Below are 22,611 nucleotides of genomic sequence, written 5' to 3' on the forward strand. Positions count from 1 at the left end.
CGTGAGTCTTCTTTCTCTTGTGATGGCAATATCATTTTCCCTCCATTGTCTTGTCTGATTCAGCATACAGGTGCCAAGGCAAGGTTTGCACCAAAACGAGGCTTGAGATGTTTACAAATGGCCCTTGCGGCAAGCACTTAAGTGTGATGAAAACCTTCGGTCTTTTCTTCTCTTCCATTACTTTCATATGATCATTTTCTCCAATGAGCTATAAAGCAGGCCTTTAGGGAAAGAAAAATAAAGGCACATTGCTTTATCAGACATAAACCAGCCTTCCAGAAAAGAAAATGGTTTTTAAACATCACAAAAATAACCACCATTTCCTTTCCTTTGGAACACAACTGCTTTGCAACGGTGGATTCACAGTGGCTTTTAAATTGTCTATTGATCCGTCTATCACTCCCTCTAATATTGAATTCAGGTGCTGAGCGCTGACAAAAAATAGCCAAAATGGGGGCAGTGAAAAACAAGTGGCAGGTTCTGTATCCGCGTACTTGAGGGACCCTAAAGTACAAAAAAATACCCCAAGTCTTTATTACTATGTTCACACACACACACACACACACACACACATTAACTTTTTAGCATATAATTTTCCAACAATCATTTAACATAACTTCTTACCTTATACAATATTTTTAGACTTCTGTCAACAACCTCTGAAAATTTTCCATTCTTTATCACTTGTTCTGCATTTCTTAATTTCTCTATTACTTTTAATTGTTCTTAACTAATAATTCTTGCAATATTTCTTGCAATATTTCACAAAGTCCTCCTTACAGAACTTCTTGCAGTCCTACTTTATTACTATGTACAGTAGCCAAATGTGTTGAGGATCAGCTGGAAAAGAAAACTGAAAAATATGAGGGAATGGGAGACAGATTGATTGATTGATTGATTGATTGATTGTGTAGTCCTTCATCCGAAGAGCTCAGGGCAGTTCACAGCATAAAACTACAAAATTAAAGCACATTATTATTAGTGGAAATTATTTAAAGTGACATAAGGCACAATAGAGATACTGAAACAAATTACGACAAACACTATCAATAACAACCTAAAGAAACCCCTAAACAAGTGAAAAACAAGTCTCAAATACTTTAAAATTGTTCAACTATCCATTGGTCCTCAAGCAGGGGGTGAATTGAGGCATAGAGGTTATCGGTGATTTGGAAAAAGAGTGAGCAATACTTTGGCCTCAGATATGTGAAAGACCAGAGGGTGGTCTTTCCTTCCATACTATCTCTTGGTAGTTTCACCTCTCTCAGAAGTTTGTGAGCGGGTGGCCTAGAAAAGGACATTCTCTGTGGCAGTTCGTAGGTTGTGGGACTCCTCTTCCTGTGACACCTGAGATAGATATATTTTTTCAGGCTCCACACTTTGACTGTAATTTGTTTTAGGCTGTTTTTAATATTGAACTTTTTTAATTGCTGTAACCTGCCCAAAGACCTTATGATAGAGGACAGATTATATATTTTTCTGTTTCTTATATTGTGGTTTTATGTTGTGATGCAACCTGAGATCTACAGGTATAGGGTATAGGGCAGTATACAAATTTAATTAATTAATTATTAACGGCACAACAACAACAAATAAATAATGGGGCAAATGGAGATATTGGACTAGGAAGGGCAGAAACCCTCCCTCCCAAGTATCTCCTTTCCGCTTTGTGATGCTTCATGGTTCTTTCAATGTGCAGAACCTCCAAGACACACCTGGGGCGAATCTACACTGGGCGGTTATAACGTTAAAAATGCATTATAAAAATGTGACACCAGAGGGCGCTGCAGAGCAACCCACTGATGATGGGAAATTGCATTGAGAACTATACAATATAACTTTTTAAATAGCCTTTAATAGCATTTTTACAAAGCAATGTAGATCCAGCCTTAGAGCGCCTCATCCAGGATTTCCCCCATTCATTGCAATGGAGGGGGTATCACGATGCATACAGGTCAAAAAGAGTGGCTCTCTCCCCTGAAATGAATCGAGGGAGCATGATCTCACATGGGAACACCATATGCTCACTGGAGCATACATATGCAGGTATATACATGCGTATTTTGAACTCAGTACAAATCTGTTTACAAGGCATTCTTTTAACAAGCTGGCATCTTTCCTTCACCTAATTCTGTACAGCTTTGCTTGCTTGTTTCTTGTCTGCAGACAGTAAATTGAATGCTGTGGTAGCCAAACTTTGACATTCTCCTTCTCCACCCCCACTTCTGATCATCTTTTTTTCTGTTACCAAAGGTTCATTAATATTTATTCCCTCTTCTCAAGGACAGTTGTAGACTGAGTAGCTACTTACACGGCAAGGGGGGGGGGGGAGTTTGAGAGAGAGAGAGAGGGAGAAATCCTCTTGTAAACAAAATGAACAATGAGCATTTTTCAAATAATGAAATTGACTGGAAAATGGCCTAATAGGATTTCTGTGTTTATACGCTCCTGTTGGCCTGTGGGTTTTTTTGTTTTGCAGAACCCCGGAGTTGACTTTGGGGATGTTTCCGAAAGAATTGCGCTGCGGCAACGTCTTCAGTGCCGAAGTTTTAAGTGGTACTTGGAGAATGTCTATCCTGAGATGAGAATTTACAACAATACCATCACTTACGGGGAGGTAATGTATGGTGCTAAATGTCTGTCACACCTCTGCATTACTGTTCCATTTCCCCAGTTCAGGAGGGCTTTTGTACTGGAATGTGGACCAAAGACAGGTGTTGTTTCAGCAGTGAAGCTCATCTAAGTTCTGGATGTTTCGCCCTTTCAGGGCTCTCAGCCAGGCCTTGATTTGGGCAGATGCCTGTATGTGTGTCCCCTTCCTCCTGACTAGTCCCATGCATAATAATAACAATAATAACAATAATTTTTTATTTATACCCCGCCCTCCCTGGCCAGAGCCAGGCTCAGGGTAGCTAACACCAGTAAAATCACAATAAAAAATAAAATAAATAATAACCAATTTAAAATACAGGTTAAAATACAATTTAAAATGCAGCCTCATTTTAATAGTAGCCCATAGATCTAAACCATAAGGGGAGGAAAACATAAGGGTCAGACTGAGTCCAAACCAAAGGCCAGGCGGAACAGCTCTGTCTTGCAGGCCCTGTGGAAAGATGTCAAGTCCCGCAGGGCCCTGGTTTCTTGTGACAGAGTGTTCCACCAAGTCGCCAATGGCTACTAAAGTTAATGGGTTGTATAACATGGTTTGCTACGTTAGGCGCCATCTGCACTAAACATTTAAATCTGCATTGTATCACTTTAAATAGCCATGGGTTTCCCCATAAGAATCCTGTTCCTCTCATAATTTTTAGAGTGGTTTAGCAATCAATCCTTCTTTTCGGAGTATGAAAAATGCTGCCCGCTCTTTCTCTAAGCGAGGCTCTCAGGTATCTTCCTCTAAGCCTCTTCATAGGTAAAAGGGGTCCTTAAGGGGCCCAGTGGTGGAGCAAGCCAATCGGGCGCCTGGGGCGGTGTTTGTGCCCTGTGCCCAGGGGCAGGGCCAGCCACCCACAGGGCAGGGCAAGCCAGGGCAGGATGTTCTGCAGGGCCTTCAAGGAGCCTGCCTGCATCTTCCCACACAGCTGCCCTACAGCTGAGGGGAAAGCAGAGGGCAGACCGTTTGGGGCAGCGTGGAACCTGTGGGCCATAGCTGTCAACTTACAGATTTGAAAATAAGGGACCAGCAGCCTCGAAAATAAGGGATCAGCAGCCAAAATAAGGGATTTTCAGAGCACAGGTATGTTCAGCTTCTGAGCCCCTCCGAGCCAAAGGCAGAAAGCCCAGGCAGCAGCCAAACGAAGCCTCAAGCGGTGGTTCCCACAGCACAGCAACCCGGCAAAGGGGATGCGGAAACCACCGTCACCTCTCCGCTGGGAAGAGCTGAGCAAAGGTGAGTCCCCAGGCAACACAGCCGATTTGATCAGCACAAGGCATGCAAGCTCCACCCCCCAGTCGTTCTTAGACTCCTTATTGGGTGAGCAACGCAGCCAAGCAACACAGTTGGAGCCTCCCTCCTCCCTGGCCGGCAGGGAGGGAGGGAGAGGAGCTGCTTCCTTTGAAACCCGGGAAATTTAAGGGACATCATCAATAAGGGACAGCAGCGGGACACAGCGCTGGGATAAGGGACTTTCCCGCCAAATAAGGGACAGTTGCCAGCTATGCTGTGGGCACCCAAGCCACCACGTCACTCCAAGGAGAGACGTGTGGCTCGGGCACGCTGCTGCGGTGAGTGCCACTATTGTGTCACCATCCTCAGTGGTGACACCCGGGGCGGCCTGCCCCCACCTTCTCCCCTTCCTCCGCCCATGAAGGGGCCTACCTGAGAACCTTGCAGTACCTGACAAGAAAGAACCAGGGATCACCCCTCCAAGGCGGGGAGGAAAGAGTGTTTAAAAAGCTGAGCAGGGATGCAAGTAGGGCAATATTTCAAATCCCATATTGCAGGTGGAACAGGGTGGCAAGGCAGAGACTGAAATTGTTTCCTTAAGGCAGGCTCATGAGCTTGTGTCAGATTTGGATCAGAGATGTTCAACCTCTAAATAGCTCAGTCGGTAGAGCATGAGACTCTTCATCTCAGGTTTGTGGGTTCAAATGCCATATTGGGTGAAAGATTCCTGCGTCACAGGGGGTTAGATTAGATGACCCTTGTGGCCCCCTTCCAACTCTATGAAATCTATGTATTGGTTTGGACTATATCACAGGTAGTATGATTTCAGAAGAAATTACGAATGAATTTCCCATTGCTGGGCCACAGCTTTGTGGCTTATTTGACAATCTCCAGACTGAGACTCCAGAGGCTGAAGGAACTAAATATGTTGAGGTGGATATAAAACATATTGAAAGGGTTGTAAAAATATATTTCCTACCAACTGAAGTCACTTTTTTTTTTAAAGGATGAGTTGTAAAATGCCTGTCGTCGCCTTATACCTGGGTAGCACGCTTGTCGTAAACTGACTCTGCTACCGCTTAACAGTTGGCATTCTTTAATTGGCAGCAGCTTGGGAAGGCAGGTTGGGTGGCCTTGTGGCATGCTGTGCTGTCAGACAATATTTATATTGTGGCTCAGAGCAGAAGGGGATGGAAAGCTTCAAGGATGCTCACAGCCATGCCTTTCCTCAGAAAAAGTTTTTTAAAGGTGAGGAAACTGGTTAGGAGACCCTGGTTCCCTCCACAGAACTCCGATTTCCACAGTTTCCTGGAAGAGGCACTAATAATAATAATAATAATAATAATAATAATAATAATAATAATTTATTTATACCCTGCCCATCTGGTTGGGTTTCCCCAGCCACTCTGGGAGGCTTCCAACAGAATATTAAAATACAATAGTGTAATAAACATTAAAAGCTTCCCTAAACAGGGCTGCCTTCAGATGTCTTCAAAAGTCTGGTAGTTGTTCTTCCCTTTGACATCTGGTGGGAGGGCGTTCCACAGGGCGGGTGCCACTTATTGCTTGATGCCAGGGTACTTCTCCATAGCTGAACATAGACCCCATCTGCACTGTACATTTGAAGAACTATTGTACCACTTTAAATAGCCGTGGCTTCTTCACAAAGCCTTCTGGGAAGCGTAGTTCATTAAGGTTGTTGAGAGACCCCCTAGACAACTCCCAGAGCAACAATTCCCAAAGTTCCCTGAGAAGAGGGATTGATTATAAAACCACTCTGGGAACTGTAGCCCTGTGAAGTGGAACAGGGGTCTCTCAGCGCTGTGATGACTAGTAGACAGTCAAATATGAATGTGTCTAGTCCCCTTTTAAAGCCATCCAAGTTGGTGGCCACCCCTGCCTTTTGTGGGAGCAAGTTCTGAGTTTGTGCCCATTGCTACATCGAAGGCAAGTGTCCTTTAGGCTCTGCTTGTGGGGTTCCTAGAAGCATATGGTTGTCTATGATGGCAAGCAAGATACTGGACCAGATGAATCCTTGGTCTGACCCAACAAGTCTCTTCTGATGTTCCTCTGTAGCGGGATCTGCGTGCTTATCTTTAGGTGGCAATCAGGGAGTGTGATGGCTTTCATCCAATAGATGGGATCCAGATTTCTCATCAGGGTTAGTCAGAGTGGGATTGGGACTGGGCTGTTTATGATGCGTATTCCGAATTCATCATCTTTCATGCCGTACTCCGCAAATAAATGTCTAGTCCAAGTCATCAGAATATATGTGTGTGTTCTGCCTGTAAGGACAATTTGTGTCTGCTATCGCAGAAGAACAAGTTGGCTATGCAGCCCCTAACTGATACGCAAAAGAAGGATTAATGGGGTGTCAGGAGAAGTGAATGAGTGTGTTTTTCTTCCTTCAGAGAAACTCCCTGGTGGTTAGCATCCTATTTACTTTGCTTAAAAACAAGTTTAAGCTGCTCCAGAACAGGGAAGGGCTGTGGCTCAGTGGTAGAACATCTGTTTTGCACTCAGAAGGTTCTAGGTTCAACCCCTGACATCCCCAGCCAGGGATAGGAATGTCCCCTGCCTGAAACTCTGCTTCTCAAGGTATTGCAAGCTTTTTGTGGAGATTTGTGAGAACATATAAGACAGCTGGGAGATGTAGGTGCTTGAACCAGGACCTGCCCCCTGCCCTCCACTAAGGCTTTGGGTTAGAGAATTCCCCCACACCAAGGCCAACCTATATGGTACCCTCCAGATAAGTGTTGGTTGGTAACCACTGAGAATGATAAGGTAGAAGGCTGGGAGCCCAACAGTAGGTGGAGCAAGAACCCATGAGATGTGGAGCCAACTAATGGTAGTTCTAGCCCCATGCTCTTCCTTGTTCTGTTCTAGAATAGAAGGACAATGTTGAGACCAAAGAAGAAGCAGCTGACAGGCATTGCCAGCCCCTGGATTGGTTATAAGTGAGAAGGCAGGCGGGAGAGCTGGCTGAAGGCACATGGTGGTTGGTGGACCAGTACGCCATTTGCTCAAATGAAGCAGCATTCACTGCTCCAGATTTTGTTGCACTTCAACTCCCATCATCCTATTCTGGCCGGGGTTGGTGAGCGTTGGAATCCACCATCACCTGGAAGTTCCCCATCCCAGAGCTAGGATCATATAAGATATCCATCAGAACATCACAATATTGGTTAAATTTCTCTTTTCCCCTCCCTTCTCCCCTGATGTTGATTTCAGGTTCGCAACAGCAAAGCCAGTGGCTTCTGTTTGGACCAGGGTGCAGAAGATGATGACAAAGCCATTCTCTACCCGTGTCACGGCATGTCCTCCCAGGTAGATGAGATCATATGTTATTACATTTCTTCCGTGGCAAATTTGATTTTGTTTGCATTTTAAGAAGAAACTACCCGATTCATAGTTCTTGAACCGATACCTGAACCAAAGCACACTGTGGGAGTGAGTTCCACAGTTTAATTATTTTTCTTTTCTCTGCCCTGAATCCTCCAACATTCAGCGTCATTGAATGCCCACGAGTTCTCATGTTATGCGGGGGGATCACCCTTAATGTTATGTTAAAGAAGTGGCCTGCTAAACCCCAATCTCTGCTGAGTGGTAGCAAGACATAAAAATGCATGTTATTAGGGGTGATGGAATACAAATATGTGTATATCACCATCATCAAACCTTTTATTGGCATCGCATACAAACATCCAAAACAAATCAATGCAGAATTACCACTTCCCCGGTGGCCCAAAACATTTGCTAAAAGAAAGGAGGCAGAGCAGTCTATCATCACATCTCTTGGTCTCCAGGGAGATCAAACGTCTGCAGTGTATTTTGACGACAAAAAACCAAATAGAGATATTTAGCCACTAACTTGGTGAGCTCCTGATCATTCCCCAGTAATAGAAAATGTATGACCTCCAACTCTGGTTTCCATTTGGGGATGCAGAGTTGATCTAGAAATTGCTGATGGAGATCAGCATATAGTTTTTAATTAAGAACCTTATGTGTAAGGGTTTCCACCAGGTGGTCTTCACATGGGCAAGTTCTTTCTCCTTCCACCCTGCCTGAGAACCTTTCCCAAAGGAGGTTGGGTGGATTTGAATTAAACCTGGCCAGCGAAAATGCCCTTCTTTCTTGAGGGTTAAGCAGAAATTCAAGGTAATTGTGGTTAGTTTCATGCGCCCAAGAAAGTTGAAAATAAAGAGGGGAAAGTTTGTATATGTCAGGGACTGAACTGAGGGGGACAAGACTGAGGAGGAACCTTCTCCTGAGCTTTCCAGAGAAGAGGAAGGCAGTGCTGAATTACAGCAGTGGTTTGGGGAAGATCACAACTCAGAGACGGGTGAAGAGAAGAGCTGAGAGGTGTTGGGAGAAGAGAAGGGGGAGACAGAGACAGAGCAGCCAGCTGACACATTATCGCTGGAGAGCATTTCTGACCCTCCGTCTCCCAGAACCCGGCGTGCATTGAAAGTGGAAGAGCAAAGGACTCAGAGACTATTAGCCCCTGGCAGCCGCCATAAGGGGAAGTGCTGTTGCTAGGAAGGGAGGGGGAGAGGAGCTCAGTTAGAGCAATACCATTTTAGGGAAGGTTGCATTCCTTCATCCTGTTATTGTTTCTCTGATTCTGGGCTGCCCCGTGGGAGGGAGCTGATTCCCCGAAGCCTGACAGTACACTAGGATAAGTTCTCACTAAAACGCTGGTGAGTTTTCATGAGGGTTTTTAAAAAAGACATTACAAACTTGTGTGGAAATGTGGAGAAGTAAATGTAAGACTTGAAAAATATTAAACTGAGAGTGAACATAACTGACATATTTGCCCATCCATAAGTACAACTAGATTACAAATGATGAGAGACATTTCAGGGAAGGGGTGAGGCGGTGGAAGAACATCTGTTTTGCATGCAGAAAGTCCCAGATTCATTCCCTGGTGTCTCCAGGTGGGGCTGAGAAAGACTTCCTGTCTGAAACTCTAGAATCATGGAATTATAGTTAGAAGGGACCCCAAGGCTTATCTAGTCCAACACCCTGAAATGTAGGAATCTCAGCTAAAACATCTCTGGCAGATGACCATCCAATCTCTGCTTAAAAACCTCCAAGGACAGAGAACCCACAGCATCGCAAGGGAGACCATTCCACTGTAAAACAATTCTTACTGTCAGAAAGTTTTTTCTGTATGTTTAGTCTGAATTTCCCTTCTTGCAACTTGAAGCCATTGGTTCGAGTCCTACACTCCAGAGCAGGAGAAAACAAACTTGTTCCCTCTTCCATGTGACCACCTTTAAGATACAGTGGTACCTCGGGTTAATTAAGAGTTCTGGAGTTCCGTTCTTAACCTGAAACTGTTCTTAACCTGGGGTACCACTTTAGCTAATGGGGCCTCCCACTGCCGCTGTGTGATTTCTGTTCTCATCCTGAAGCAAAGTTCTTAACCCAAGGTACTATTTCTGGGTTAGCCGAGTCTGTAGCCTGAAGCGTCTGTAACTCGAGGTATCACTGTATTTGAAGATGGCTATCATCTCTCCTCTCAGCCTCCTCTTTTCCAGGCTAAACATACCCAGCTCCTTCAAGCGCTCCTCATAAGGCTTAGTTTCCAGATCCTTGATCATATTGGTTGCCCTCCTTTGCACAAATTGCACAGATGGAGAATCAATGCCAGTCCGAGTAGGCAATATTGAGCTAGACGGACCCAATGTTTTGATTCAGTATGAGGCCACTTCCTACATCCCTTCCTGTGTTTCTAGGCACCAGGGGTCCGGGGGCAGGATGGAGAGGTGTGGTCAGTATTGCTTCCAAGTTTTGGAGGGCCCTTTGACAAGAGACCCTCTGTGACCCCACCCTCAGTGAATCTTCCCCCTCATTGCAGCAGATCTAAAGAGCTCTTGTCAGTGGACCCCACACTGAGGAGCGGGTCCTCAGCAGATACACAGGCATGCCAACCCTTGATGCCAGCCCTGGGCATCGGGCATTCTTTCTTCAAGCCTATTGAGATGTTATGCATGAGCTTGAGCCTCGTAGTTCTGCAGAGATTTGAACCCAGGTGTCCAGAGAATATATCCTACACCTTAATAATTCCATATACTATTGTTGTACTGTGTATTTTGGGTCGATGGACCACAATAAAACTGTGTATGCCTGTGTTATTAATTCCACCACACTGGCTTTCAATTCGTCTCTTGCAAAAAAAACAGAAGCAAGCAAAAAAAACCCCAACAACCATTTGATATTTTAAATGGATTTTTATGTTACAGGAACTGTATGACACATTTTCTGTGCAAAGAAAATGCTAATGGGATGCATAGTTGTGCTGTTTCCATGTGCAGTCAAAACATTTCAGCTATTCCTCTGCCAACAACTTACACGCATACACTTCCAGCTCACAATTAACATGCCTTCGTGGATTTTATACACATTTTCTTTTTAAGGCATGTGGGGCTCCGGCTGAGGGGTAGACTGAGTTTGGTAACGCAGCACTCCATCTCCCTGAATGGACCAGCCTCCACTGCCTAGAAGGGTGGTGGAATCTATGTCTTATAGCAGAGGTTGGACAGCCGCCTGTTGGGGGTGCTAACTCTGGTTTTCCTGCATTGAGCAGGAAGTTGCGCTGGGTGGCCTACCAGGACCTTCCCAACTCTATGGTACTATGTATTCACCTCCTCCCGTATCCCACCAACCCCAAGGCTGTCAATCCATCTGTCTTCTGCAGGGGCGAACGAAGGCATCATGACACCCGGGGCGGGACGTCACTACATAGGGCGCATGTGTGTCGTTGCTACGTACGATGCATGCGCCATACGTAGCGATGTTGCACATGTGCTGTACATAGCGGTTTGCTGCCGGCGGCGCTCCAGCGCCGTACGGATGGTGCCGGGATCCTCTGTTTGTGACTGCAGCTGTGAACAGAGGATCCTCCGTTCTCAGTTGTAGTGGCGACAGAGGGATCCCACCGCTATCTGTACGGCGCTCGAGCGGCACCGGCGGCAAACCGCTATGTACAGCACATGTGTGGCATCGTTACATACAGCACATGCGTGCGACACCGCACATGCACTATACATAGCGGTTTGCCACCGGCGCCTGGATGCTCTGCTCACGGCTACAGCCGCGAACGGAGGATCCTCCACATGCGGCTGCGGCTGCGCAATGGCTGCTCGCGCAACCACAAGCCCCCACGGGGTGCCTTCTTGTCACCCCCCCAGACATGGTGCCCGGGGGCGACCACCACCCCTGCCCCCCCCCCCGCTCTTCTGCTCTTCTGCACCCTGTGCAATTCAGGTCTTTAGTCATGGCCACATCCAATCCTTTAAACTTTGACTCAGTATTAAATACACAGTTTTAATCTTCTCAGGACCCATAGGGATTTCAGCCCATATATTCATATTTCTAGGCTTGAATTTTGAATCATTTCTTTAATTATTATTTTTTCATTCTAAACCATTCCTCTGCATTTTGCCCTAACCATTCAAAGACGATGATGATTATTTTATTCCGTGTGCCTTGAGGTTTTAAAAGAAAATCTCTTCTGATCATGCTTCTATTGCTATGCCTTACTTTTTAATGAAAATCAGATATCATTTAAATCCCAGATGGTCCCCCTCCCCACATAACCCTCCTCCCACAATGCCATTTTAGCTCTTTCTGATGTGCCTTCCAAATTGGAACGGCATTAATGAATTGTCACTCATGCATTCATGCATAAATAATTCTGACCTTATCACCCACCAAACAATTACCTGAAGTTTAGCCGTACATGTTATTGGTTTGGACTGCGGGTGTCAGCTTGAACATTAATATTACAGGCAAAATTATGTGTGTGTGTTCCTTTCTTAATTGTTGCAGCTGAACCAACTGGGTGCTCTGTTGTCACTGTCACAACATCCATCTTGGATGGGCTTGTGGCACTTTCCGCAGCAAATTTGGCCTTTGGTAAATCGGGGGTGTGGAGGGGGAGGAAGAGAGAAACAGAAAAGAGCCACTTAATTAGATTCAAGTAAGGTTTTCGTTCAGAGCCCTATTTAGCAAGATGCTGACATAAGTTCACCTGGCTTTTAATTATGTTGGCCATTTTCCTGTTAGCCAAACAAGAGGGGCCGTCCACATCCTCCAAGAACCTGCCTTGTACAAAAGGAACACGATGAGGGGAAATGGTTCTGCTACCCTATATTTTTCTGACAATCTCTTGGCCTAACGCTATTTGTTGTGCGCCACCCCAATCTCCAAGTGGAATCCCCAAAGTTCTAGGCACTTACCCAGGGTTCATGTTTCCTTTGGAGAATGAGGCACAGAGGAGACTGTGGTGTCTTTGTGATGTGTGGTTTATTCACAGCCTGAGCCTATGATGGAAGGGTTCGCAGCATTAACACTCCAATAGGGTCTTCTCCCTTAGATTCAAGCAGAAATCAGCCATCCTTTTTTCTTTGCCTTTCCAACCTGCTTTCTCCCCCTTTCTCTCCCGTCACACACAGCTCTGCCCTAAGATCACTTCAGGAGGAAACTAGCCTGTCTTATATTTTAACACTTGTTAGGATTATAGGGATTGGAATTCTGGCACCCACCAAGTCATAAAACTATTTATTGATGTGCTAGTTTTATTGAAATATGTACAATCTGCAATGCATACACACACACACACACACAGAGAGAGAGAGAGAGAGAGAGAGAGAGAGAGAGAGAGAATCCTCCAACAACAATACCAACATCAATAAAGACAGGCTGGTTAAAAAGGGGGGGTGTCACATTCCAAGGTCCTGTCTGAACTGTTCAGGGTGTTTTTTTTTTAAAAAAAAGGGGGGTATCAAGTTCTATTGGCAGGGAGTTCCGCAGGGCAGAGAGTTCCTCATTAAAAACTCAGTCCATGGTAAAGGATGATTGAACCCCAAGGATGTGGGCAACCACCAAGTTTCCCATTGGAAGTTTTCAGCAACTGAGGTGGAGCCTAAGGAATCAGGTGGTACTTTGGGCCGCATCCAATATTAGCCCTGCTCAGAGTAGACCCTTGAAATTAGTGGGCATGATAAACTTAAGCCTATTTGTTGTAATGGATCTACTCCAAGCACATCTTAGTTAACCACAACCCATTGGGAATTAACAAAATGACATTGAACCCGGCCTGGAGGCAAATTGGCAATAACAGCAACAACCACCCTCAAAGCATCTTGTCTTAGAATCATAGAATTATAAAGTTGGAAGGAAACTCCAAGAATTATCTTAGTCCAACACTCTTCCTTGCAGTTTATCTTCCAGAGAATGTCCCTCTGGGCTTTGATTTTCTCTCCCCCCCCCCCCGCCCTCCATACCAGAAAAGCTGGATGAAATATTGTACACATGTGAGCCAAGACACCTTGTCATGGTTCGGTCATGGGCAATCGAAGTCCCAGCTGAGGATGTCGGGACAGGGGGCAAGATGGCAGGGTGGGAGCAGGAATGAGAGTCCAGAAGCCAGGAGTCAGGAAACCAAGAGTCCAAGAGTCAGAGAGCTGGGGGTCAAGAAGCCAAGGGTCCAAGGGTCAGGAAGCAGGGAGTCACGAAAACAAGGGTCCAAGGATCAGGAAACAAGAAGCCCAAGGCAGGAAGCATGTTGCTGTGGCAATGAGCTGAAGGGAAATGCTCACCTTATATCCCTTCCCAGCTCTTGCCACCAGGTGCTGTGGGTTACCAATCAGCCTCACCTGTGTGGCTGCGCCTTGCCTCTTCAGAACAAACTTAGGAAGGCCCCAGTCCTGCAAAGCCCTGGTGGTCACAAGGCCTGGCTCCTGCACGCACTCCTGACACACCTGGTTAATTAGGATAGTCTGGAAATGGGACTGTCAGCTGAATCCAAGGGTGCTAAATTTCACGATAGCAGCTGACGCCTTCAGGAGGTGTTGAGATCTGTGGGCACTGTCCCCTCTGGTGAGCCACTGAATTGCACATGGCAGCGTCTCAGTGAAGTACCTTCAGGCTGTGAACTGCCTCTTCCCACCCAGGTTGGCTTCTGGGTCATCCTGGTCCTGATTCTTGGTTTTGTCCCCTGGCTGCTGGTTTCCAGCTCCTGGAGTTCCTGAGGCTGCTGCGCATGTACAGAGCATGGCAAACCACCTATTGATTGAATGCAGGCAGGCGGAGGTTTGCTTAGCACTTTCAAACCAGCTTCAGGTTGGTGTGAGAAATGTTTCAGTGCCAGGTGGGACCGCGTCTGTGCTTGAAGGATGAGAGATGGGTTTTTAATGTTTGATGCTTTATTACGTTTGATATATCCTGTAAGTGGCTGGGGAAACCCAGCCAGATGGGCGGGGTATAAATAATAAAATTATTATTACGACGGTGATGATTATTTGCGTGTCTGCTTAACATCGTCGGCTGCTAGCTGTCAGACCTCTTCACACTCTCTGCCTGAGCATCCTTGAGAGAGGCTGGTGCAGCTGCAGCCCTCACACCAAATTAATTTTGCAAATTGTGGCGAAATGAGGGAAGCTTTTTCGGCTTTGTGAACGTTAATTAACTCGGCTACATAAGAATGATCCCAGCCCTTTGCTATCTGCAAAATGTTCCGCTGAGATAAATTAATAATAAAAAGCACCACATCTTCATGGTGGGGGTTCATCATTTCTTGCTAAATATGCTTTGCAAATTATTATTATTATTAAACCCTAATGGTAAAGAACACCTCTGCTGCGTGGTCAAGATAGTTCTCAGAGGGAAAACCTTTGTCTAGGATGGGGGACCTGTGGCCCTACAGGTTCTGTGGGACTACAGATCCCATCATCTCTGACCATTCACAGTGTTGGTTGGGGCTGATGAGAGTTAGAGCCCTTCATCATCCGGAGGGACAGCAGATCCCCAGCCGGCCATGTTTCCTGATTTGAAAAAGTCCCATTCCATTATTAACCTCAAGATATCTTTCCCTTTGATTTAACTGAAGTGTGAGAAGATAGGGTGGTGGGCTTCCAAGTGTCTGAGATTGGTAGGATCAGGCTGACTAATTTTGTTTTTAAGGGAAGTCCTTCCTTAAAAAACAAAAACCCTTTCTGCACTGATTTTGTGAAAATTAAGTCTTGGCTCTAAATAACAATAACAACAATAATAATGACCAGTTCTTAGGAGCACATTGGACAGCCTTCCTGACTTCTCATACTTATAGGACAGCCCAGCCAAGGATGTAATGGGTTTTTCATGTTAAACGAAAAACAAAAGCAGAAAACCCTGCATCCCAGACACAAGAATTTCACTGAATTTTTCTACCTTTTCAGTAATTTTCAAATCCAATTTCTTTTCTCATGACTAGAAGAGAGGGGGGTGGGGAGAAAAAACAAACAAAAAAAATTCAGCACAGCACTAGTGGCAAGTGTGAATGCTCTGTACAACAGGGGAGGGAACAGCTCAGTGATAGAGTATGCACCAGGTCTTGGGCTCAATCACTGGAATCTCCAAAAAGAGCTGGAAAATAATCCTGTCCTCAAAACCTGGAGAACTATTGTCAGCCTGTGTAGATAATAGTGTTAAGAAGGGTTTGGGGAGGCAGGTGGAGTCAGTCTGGATGATGTCCTTGGATCCATTCCTGGCCTGTGATTCTGTATCCAGTGAGGGTTAGAATCCAGTAGAGGAGGTTGCTGAACTGGTCAGACAAGTTTCTTTATAAGACAATGAGCTTAGCTGGCCACTGAAGTGCTCTCATCCTTATCTCAAACAATGGGCTAGGTTGCAATAGCTGCAGCTAAGTGATGGAGAACAATAGGCCAAATAGTGGCTGAGATGCAGAGAGTTGCTTACACAGTGGTACCTTGGTTCTCAAATGGCTTAGTTGTTGAACAAATCGGCTCTTGAATGCTGCAAACCCCAAAGTATGTTTTCTAGTTTGTGAACATTTTTGGGAACCCGAATGTCCGGTGCGGCTTTCGTTTGAGTTCAGGAAGCTCTGCAGCCAATCGGAAGCTGTGCCTTGGTTTTCGAACGGTTTCAGGAGTCAAACCAACTCCTGGAATTGATTATGTTCGGGAACCAAGGTTTCACTGTACTGCACTGGACTTTGGGGCTCCTCTGGTAACTTAACAGAGAATCCAGCTCTGCAGACATGCTAATGCTGTGAGCTCCTCCATCCCATGCTCCGATTGTTTAATTGATCATCACAATTATAACAAATAAAGGCTTGACGTATCTCGCTTTGCATGTCATGAGTCTATCTCATATATTAGTTTCACCTCTTAAGTTGAATTACTGAAATAAATGAACTTTTCCACAATATTCTAATTTTTCGAGTTTCACCTGTACATGTGTAAATAAAGCCACATATGCTAAAGACACCACAGTCTCCGCTGACCTCCGTTTCCAAGGAAACCAAACCCTGAGTAAGTTCCTGGAACCCCTGGAATCTCTCACTGCCCGGAGGATGTGATGGCGTGTAAACAATATTTTGCGGCATGGACCCCTGGTTTGACTCTGTAGAAGGCAGCTACCTATCTTCCTAACAAGAATAAGAAATAACAGCATGGGTAGCGTATTGCATCAGTTCCCCTTTGGAAACAGAACTAGAAAACCCAGAGCTCCAGGCTTGGTGGGGTTTATAAACACTCTTAGGGGAAGTTCCAGCGGTTTTGAGAAATGCTGCCTTCATGATATACCACAACCCTGCCAACCCCCCAGTAAGACCCCACTACAATCAGTACATTAAGGGGGAAAATTCTTGCATCCCCCCAGCACATTCAATTTCCTTCCCTCCTGGTGCCTTGCATTTGCTCCGCAGATGGCTTCTTTATTAAGAACAGCTTCCGACATGCAATCTAGTCATTTAAAAAAGGAGAACAAAGAGTGAATTCCAAAGGGCATTCTACTCCTACAGGAAAGATTAGCATATTATGTGCTGGTTGTGTTAAGCCATTACTGCTTGCAAGCAGCAGTAGGCATGAACTTTCTTTCCCTCCCCTCCCCCTCCCCCCTTTTCTTCCGTTCTTTTCTTTTCAAAGAGCCCTAAAGTAACAGATGCCATTTATGGGACCTCTGCATATTTATAGGCAGGGCTGTTTTCGCTCCATGTTAAAATGAATGCAGAATCCCCCACTGTAGCATTTCAGAAAGCCATCGCGGAAAGATGGGGAGGACAGGGCCGTCTTAAGCATATCCGGTGCCGTGGTGCAAAGCTCCCTCCAGTGCCCCCCTCCCCCGTTTCCCAGAGTTTTTTTAGGGAGGATGGCACTGCTGACAGGGCTGGAGGAGACGGGCAGAGGCTGGACGTGGCGCCTCCCGGCTCAGCTGGCTGCTTCATGCCACAGTGGCTATGGCAGACAGAGGCTCCGGGTGCGGCGCTGCTTCAGCATGGCATGGCAGAGGTGGGTGAGGGTGGTGAGCTCATGCCTTAGGTGTCGCGTCCAGACTCCACCTCTTCCCTGGTGCCCTCCAGAACTTGGCGCCCTGGTGCCCTGCGCCACTAGCCTCTATGGGTAAGACGCCCCTGGGTGGGGAAGAGGTCGAGCATCTGCTCTGCATGCAGAAGGGTCAGAGAGGTCTGAAACATGAGCGTCACTGCCAGTCAGGGTAGTCTTCAACCTTATCAGACCCAGGATTCACTTTTAGCCCAAACATGTGTTTGGGGGACCCATCTCTTTTCTTTTCTTTTCTTTTCTTTTCTTTTCATGATATTTATTAATTTTTCCACTTTAACGATCCAATAAAAACCACATTTAATCATTCCTAATTATAATACATTTTTAATTATGGTGCTGGAGGAGACTCTGGAGAGTCCCATGGACTGCAAGAAGATCAAACCTATCCATTCTTAAGGAAATCAGCCCTGAGTGCTCACTGGAAGGACAGATCCTAAAGCTGAGGTTCCAATACTTCGGCTACCTCATGAGAAGGGAAGACTCCCTGGGAAAGACCCTGATGTTGGGAAAGATGGAGGGCACAAGGAGAAGGGGACAACAGAGGACGAGATGGTTGGACAGTGTTCTAGAAGCTACCAGCATGAGTTTGACCAAACTGCGGGAGGTAGTGGAAGACAGGAGTGCCTGGCGTGCTCTGGTCCATGGGGTCACAAAGAGTTGGACCCGACTAAACAAATAAACAACAACAATTATAATACAACAAAACAGCCGAATAATCATGCCGAATTATGTATCTTTGGGTGACTTCCCATGCTCTGAAGTTCAGGGAGTGCTGATCTAATATTGTTTCTGCATTCCTTAATTAGTTCAGGTAGTCCCGATAAACATTTCCAATGTTGATCCTTCATTTATTTTTAACAGCCTCTGAGTTCATTTAACAAGCGGGTTAATCCTTTGTAGTTCTGTGTGAAATATTGTCCTGTTGTAATCCAACGTTCTCATCTACTTTCACTTTCTGCACAAAGACATCTCTTAGTGAGTCACAGCCAAGATCGAGGGAGATGTTGTCTTTCACCATTAACACTGGGCAGATAACCAAAGTTCCCTCCTGTAATCTTATTCCAGCTGCTAGCAAGCTGATGTCTCCGTAAAAAACAACAACACCATAGCTCCCATTGTAAATTCTTTTTATCATTCCATTAAAGGTCTTTGCCGGAATCATAGCCCAAATTTCACACAGTCAATTTCGTAGTTGAACCATAACAATAACGATAACAAGATTGGGGGACCCATTTCTTAATGTTTTACCATATATGTGCAAGTTGGTAGTGTTCCTGTTGTGACCCACCTTGGGTCAGGCCATCGTCTGCTGGTGGATACAAAGGAGAGTCCTGCAGTCAACAAGATTGAACTCTCTGCTATCCAGTTGGTGAGTGGGACAGGGGTGCTATCTCGCTCTCAGGATTGTGGGTGCCTGCCTCTGCATCTGAAGCGCACACACACACACACTGGAAAAGGCTGCCTTTCTGTCTGGCTGCAGAGGGCAGAGCTGAACTGTTTCTCTCTTGCAGGCAGCGCCACTGACACCTGCCAGCTTTTCTCATGGGCTTTGTGGGTCCCAGCCCCCACAATTATATTATTGTGGGTGCCCAGGCACCCATGGCCCCTTGCGGTTGGCTCCTATTGAGTGGAGGGTTTAATCCTGTTTCCCCAGTGCATTCCCAGCCTCTAAAAGTAGAGGGAGAGCATAGCCAACACGGCTTGTACCTAGCCATCGAGAGTCTTATCATCCATGAATTTACCTAAACCTTTTGTGGGTACCAATTCCATAGCTTAACCACATGCTTCCTTTCTTTTCCCTTTCCTGACTCTTCCAACAGTCAGTTTTGCAGGATGTCCTAGACAGCAAGCGTTAAAGAGAGAGGGAGAAAAACAACTCTCTCTGTCTACTCACACGTCTGGGGGTTAAGGGAAAGCTTTATACTAATGCAAAGAGTCTCAATTGCAAGGCAAGCTTGACCTTTAGCACGGCTTGCCTTTTCAGAAATGCCTCATGGCATACTTGACTGCAGCCTTCTCTGTTTTAATTTGGTTCCAGCTTGTTCGTTACAGCTCTGAAGGACTTCTGCAGCTGGGCCCTCTGGGATCTACTGCATTTCTGCCTGACTCCAAATGTCTCGTTGACGATGGGAAAGGAAGGACCCCCACTCTGAAGAAATGTGAAGACACCTTGAGGCCGGCACAGAGGCTGTGGGATTTTACACAGGTATCGTAGCCAGCTGTGCAGGCAGGCAAGCGGGGCCTGTCGCAAAATTTTACAGTGTTTTGTGTTTGTGTTCAGGATTCTCAGTAGTCTCTTCCATCTCCCTTTCCCCAGGTTTGTCACTTGCCCTCATCAGATTTCAGCAATCTTTTGTAATATGGCATCCTGTGTGAGGCGAAGAGTTGGCGCTGCCAAATGGGTCTTCTCAATTTTGCGCCCCCTCAGCTCAGTGGCCTGTGCAGCAGAACCGCCCACACCACCCTAAATCCAGCGCCCATGTTCTGAAAAAGTTTATGTTTTGTTTTGTTGCCAAAGGCAGCCTTTCTTTTGAATTCAGTCAAAAAAATTCACTTGTGAGTGAAGACTTTGGGCTTTCATGGTTGCACAACTGCTGAGAATTACAAACTGGGAGGGAGCATTGCTGTTGCGCTCAGGTCTTATTTTCAGGCTAATAATAATAATAATAATACATTATTATTTATACCCTGCTCATCTGGCAACTGAGTTGGCTACTGTGTAAACATGTGGATGAACTAGATGGACTTGATTCATCAGGGCTCTTTGATTCCTAGCTGATATTGACAGGCTTGAAATCAAATTAAATAGATATCTAATAGCAGACTTGTAAACATATTCCAGCAAGTTGTTCAATGGATTTAAGGGTAGATTGTATCCTCCAATGCTTTTAATTTTTCTCCTTTGCCATTTCTCTCCCCCCCCCATCATTTTTATAAAATCTTCTGTTTTACATTTTAGAATGTCCATTTAAACAACCTTAAAATATTAATGACTTCCCTTCCTCTCTTTCCATGGTTCATTTTGCATAACATAAATCCCTGCATATTTTATATAAACTAAACCATTCAGTATTCCATTATGTTTACATATTTTCTTCTTGTTCTCTTATTCTATATGTTAAGTCTGCAACCTGCGCATATTCCATCGGCTTAAGTTGCCATTCTTCTTTAGTTGAGATTTCACTCGTTTTCCATTTTTGGGCTAACAAAACACAGGTTGCAGTAGTGGCATACATAAATAACCTTTTTTGACACCTGGGAATTTCTGTCTGAATTATCCCCAACAAAAAGGATTCTGTTTTGTTTTGGGGTTTTTTTTGAGAAGTACTTTTAAACATTTTTTTTTTCAATTCATTATGAATTATTTCCCTAACCCTCTGCCATTTCTCTAAGGCCTTGATCTGTTTCCCCAAGTCCACCATATATCGGTTTTCAGTATTTGTTTGTTTATTTGTTTGTTTGTTTGTTTATTATTGCAAAGTAACTACATTGAAACAAAGCATACGTAAAAATACAATAACAATACATAAAAATACAATAACAAAGCAAAGTATAAAAGAAAAGATGAAGAAAGAAAGAAAGAAAGAAAGAAAGAAAGAAAGAAAGAAAGAAAGAAAGAAAGAAAAGAAAAAATAATGAAAGTGAAGAGAGAAAGTAGAAAAGAAATAGAAAATAGAAGAATGGTTAAAGAAAAAATACTTTAGGAAAACCATTAACACCTTTTTTACATAAATCATAGGTGATAAATAATTGACTTCCACCTATCTCACAGCCCTCCCTTTCATACTTGATATGCCTATCTTTATTTCATTATTATTCTTATCTTAATATGTATATATATGTATTTACATTTTCCTTTCCGTTCACGAGATCATTCTAAACACAGCCAGATTTTTACCCTTGAACCTTGCCTTTCAAAATATTCATTCAGAGTCCCATTCCTTCTTGATTAGAGAAGCTTTTAATGTTTAATAGACTATTGTATTTTAATATTCTGTTGGAAGCCGCCCAGAGTGGCTGGGAAAACCCAGCCAGATGGGCAGGGTACAAATAATAAATCGTTGTTGTTGTTGTTGTTGTTGTTATTGATTATTGATTATATTTTCTGGTTTGTGTCTTATTGTGTATTCGTTTCTTTCACCCCTACAGAACGGCCCAATCATCAGCCGAGACACTGGCCGGTGTCTAGAAGTAGAGATGTCCAAGGATGCCAACTTTGGGCTCCGATTAGTCGTACAAAGATGCTCGGGGCAGAAATGGATGATCAGAAACTGGATCAAGCATGGCCGGCATTGATTCAGAGCTGGGAAGATGCTTACTCTTCTGGAGTCCTTTGACCAGTACGTGGGCGCCCCTCCAAGAGAGTCAGGTTAAAGAGGACTATTGTGATGAGAAGACAGCTCATTGAAGGAGAAGGTTTAGTGCTGTTCTTTTATTTTTTTAAAGAAAGGAAAGATGGAGACTGGCATCCCACCTAAGGCCACGGAAGCGATACCCCTGTACCTAGACCGTATCATTTCAGACTAGGGCTTGTAGGCGCACATGATACAATCACCTCTCCATTAAGGAAAAGAAACCCCTGCATATAGAAAACCAGCACGTCAGGGAAAAACTCGTCTCTTTGATATGCTCTTTTCTAAGTTCACTAAGTTCCTAAGGAGGAACTTTCAATCACATGAGTCTGAAGCTTCATAGTCCTAGCAAAGGTTTACCACCTTGGTGAGAGCTGAGCCTATCCTCATAACAATGGATGTCCCAGAAAGACTTGTGCAAGCTTTCTGCTTTTTTGGAACTCAGTCAGAGAGGAACCACATAAGCCAGACTTTGCGTCCACTTTCTGGGAGGAAACAGGAGGGCAGCCATATTTGGGTCAGGTTTGCAGGACAGATCAGTCTCGTGCCTCACTGAAGAAGGTCCCACGGCAGAAGGATCTGTTAGCTTTAAGTTGCTGACTGATGCACAACTCTTATGGTGAACAGAACCGTGTGCCTTTTCTACTGTACTTCCTATCCAAGCGGACTGGGGAAATCCCACCTCTTCAGCATGTCTGAGTAACTATTCTGAACAATAACATCGACGGCGGCGGCAAAATACTCTGTAAATAAATTACACTGCAAAAGAAAGAAAAGAAAAGAAAATCTAATGTTTCCAGAGTGTTTGCCTTGGAGTCTCAGTTTAATTGTTCTTAATTATTCGGGGGGGGGGGAGTGGGAACAGATGGGGCATTTTTAGAACAGTGGGGCTGGTCCATTCATCCGGAAGCAAATTTGGGAGGGGGGGGAATCCACCAATCTCAAGAGCATATTTGTGTATTTGTGCTTTTTAAACACCTGCATTTTTTGTATTGAATAGGGCAAAGGCCAGGCCCACTGC

At 44.9% G+C, this 22,611-nt stretch overlaps 1 protein-coding gene across 2 annotated transcripts in view; it reads left to right on the forward strand.

The window, feature by feature from the left end:
- Nucleotides 1–22,363, forward strand: part of GALNT9 (polypeptide N-acetylgalactosaminyltransferase 9) — a 197,562-nt gene extending 175,199 nt beyond the window's left edge. Inside the window, exons 8-11 of one of the 2 annotated variants that reach the window (XM_028710651.2) lie at nucleotides 2,480–2,617; nucleotides 7,118–7,213; nucleotides 19,277–19,444; nucleotides 21,388–22,362. In XM_028710651.2, coding sequence (XP_028566484.1) covers nucleotides 2,480–2,617; nucleotides 7,118–7,213; nucleotides 19,277–19,444; nucleotides 21,388–21,534 — 549 coding nt within the window. In that variant the 3' untranslated portion in view covers nucleotides 21,535–22,362. Of the gene's footprint in view, nucleotides 1–2,479; nucleotides 2,618–7,117; nucleotides 7,214–19,276; nucleotides 19,445–21,387 lie in introns of both variants that reach the window. The other variant, XM_028710652.2, reaches the window with a different exon arrangement.
- Nucleotides 22,364–22,611: the final 248 nt, after the last annotated feature.

This window comes from Podarcis muralis, chromosome 16, assembly GCF_964188315.1.
Source record: "Podarcis muralis chromosome 16, rPodMur119.hap1.1, whole genome shotgun sequence".
Classification (NCBI taxonomy): domain Eukaryota; kingdom Metazoa; phylum Chordata; class Lepidosauria; order Squamata; family Lacertidae; genus Podarcis; species Podarcis muralis.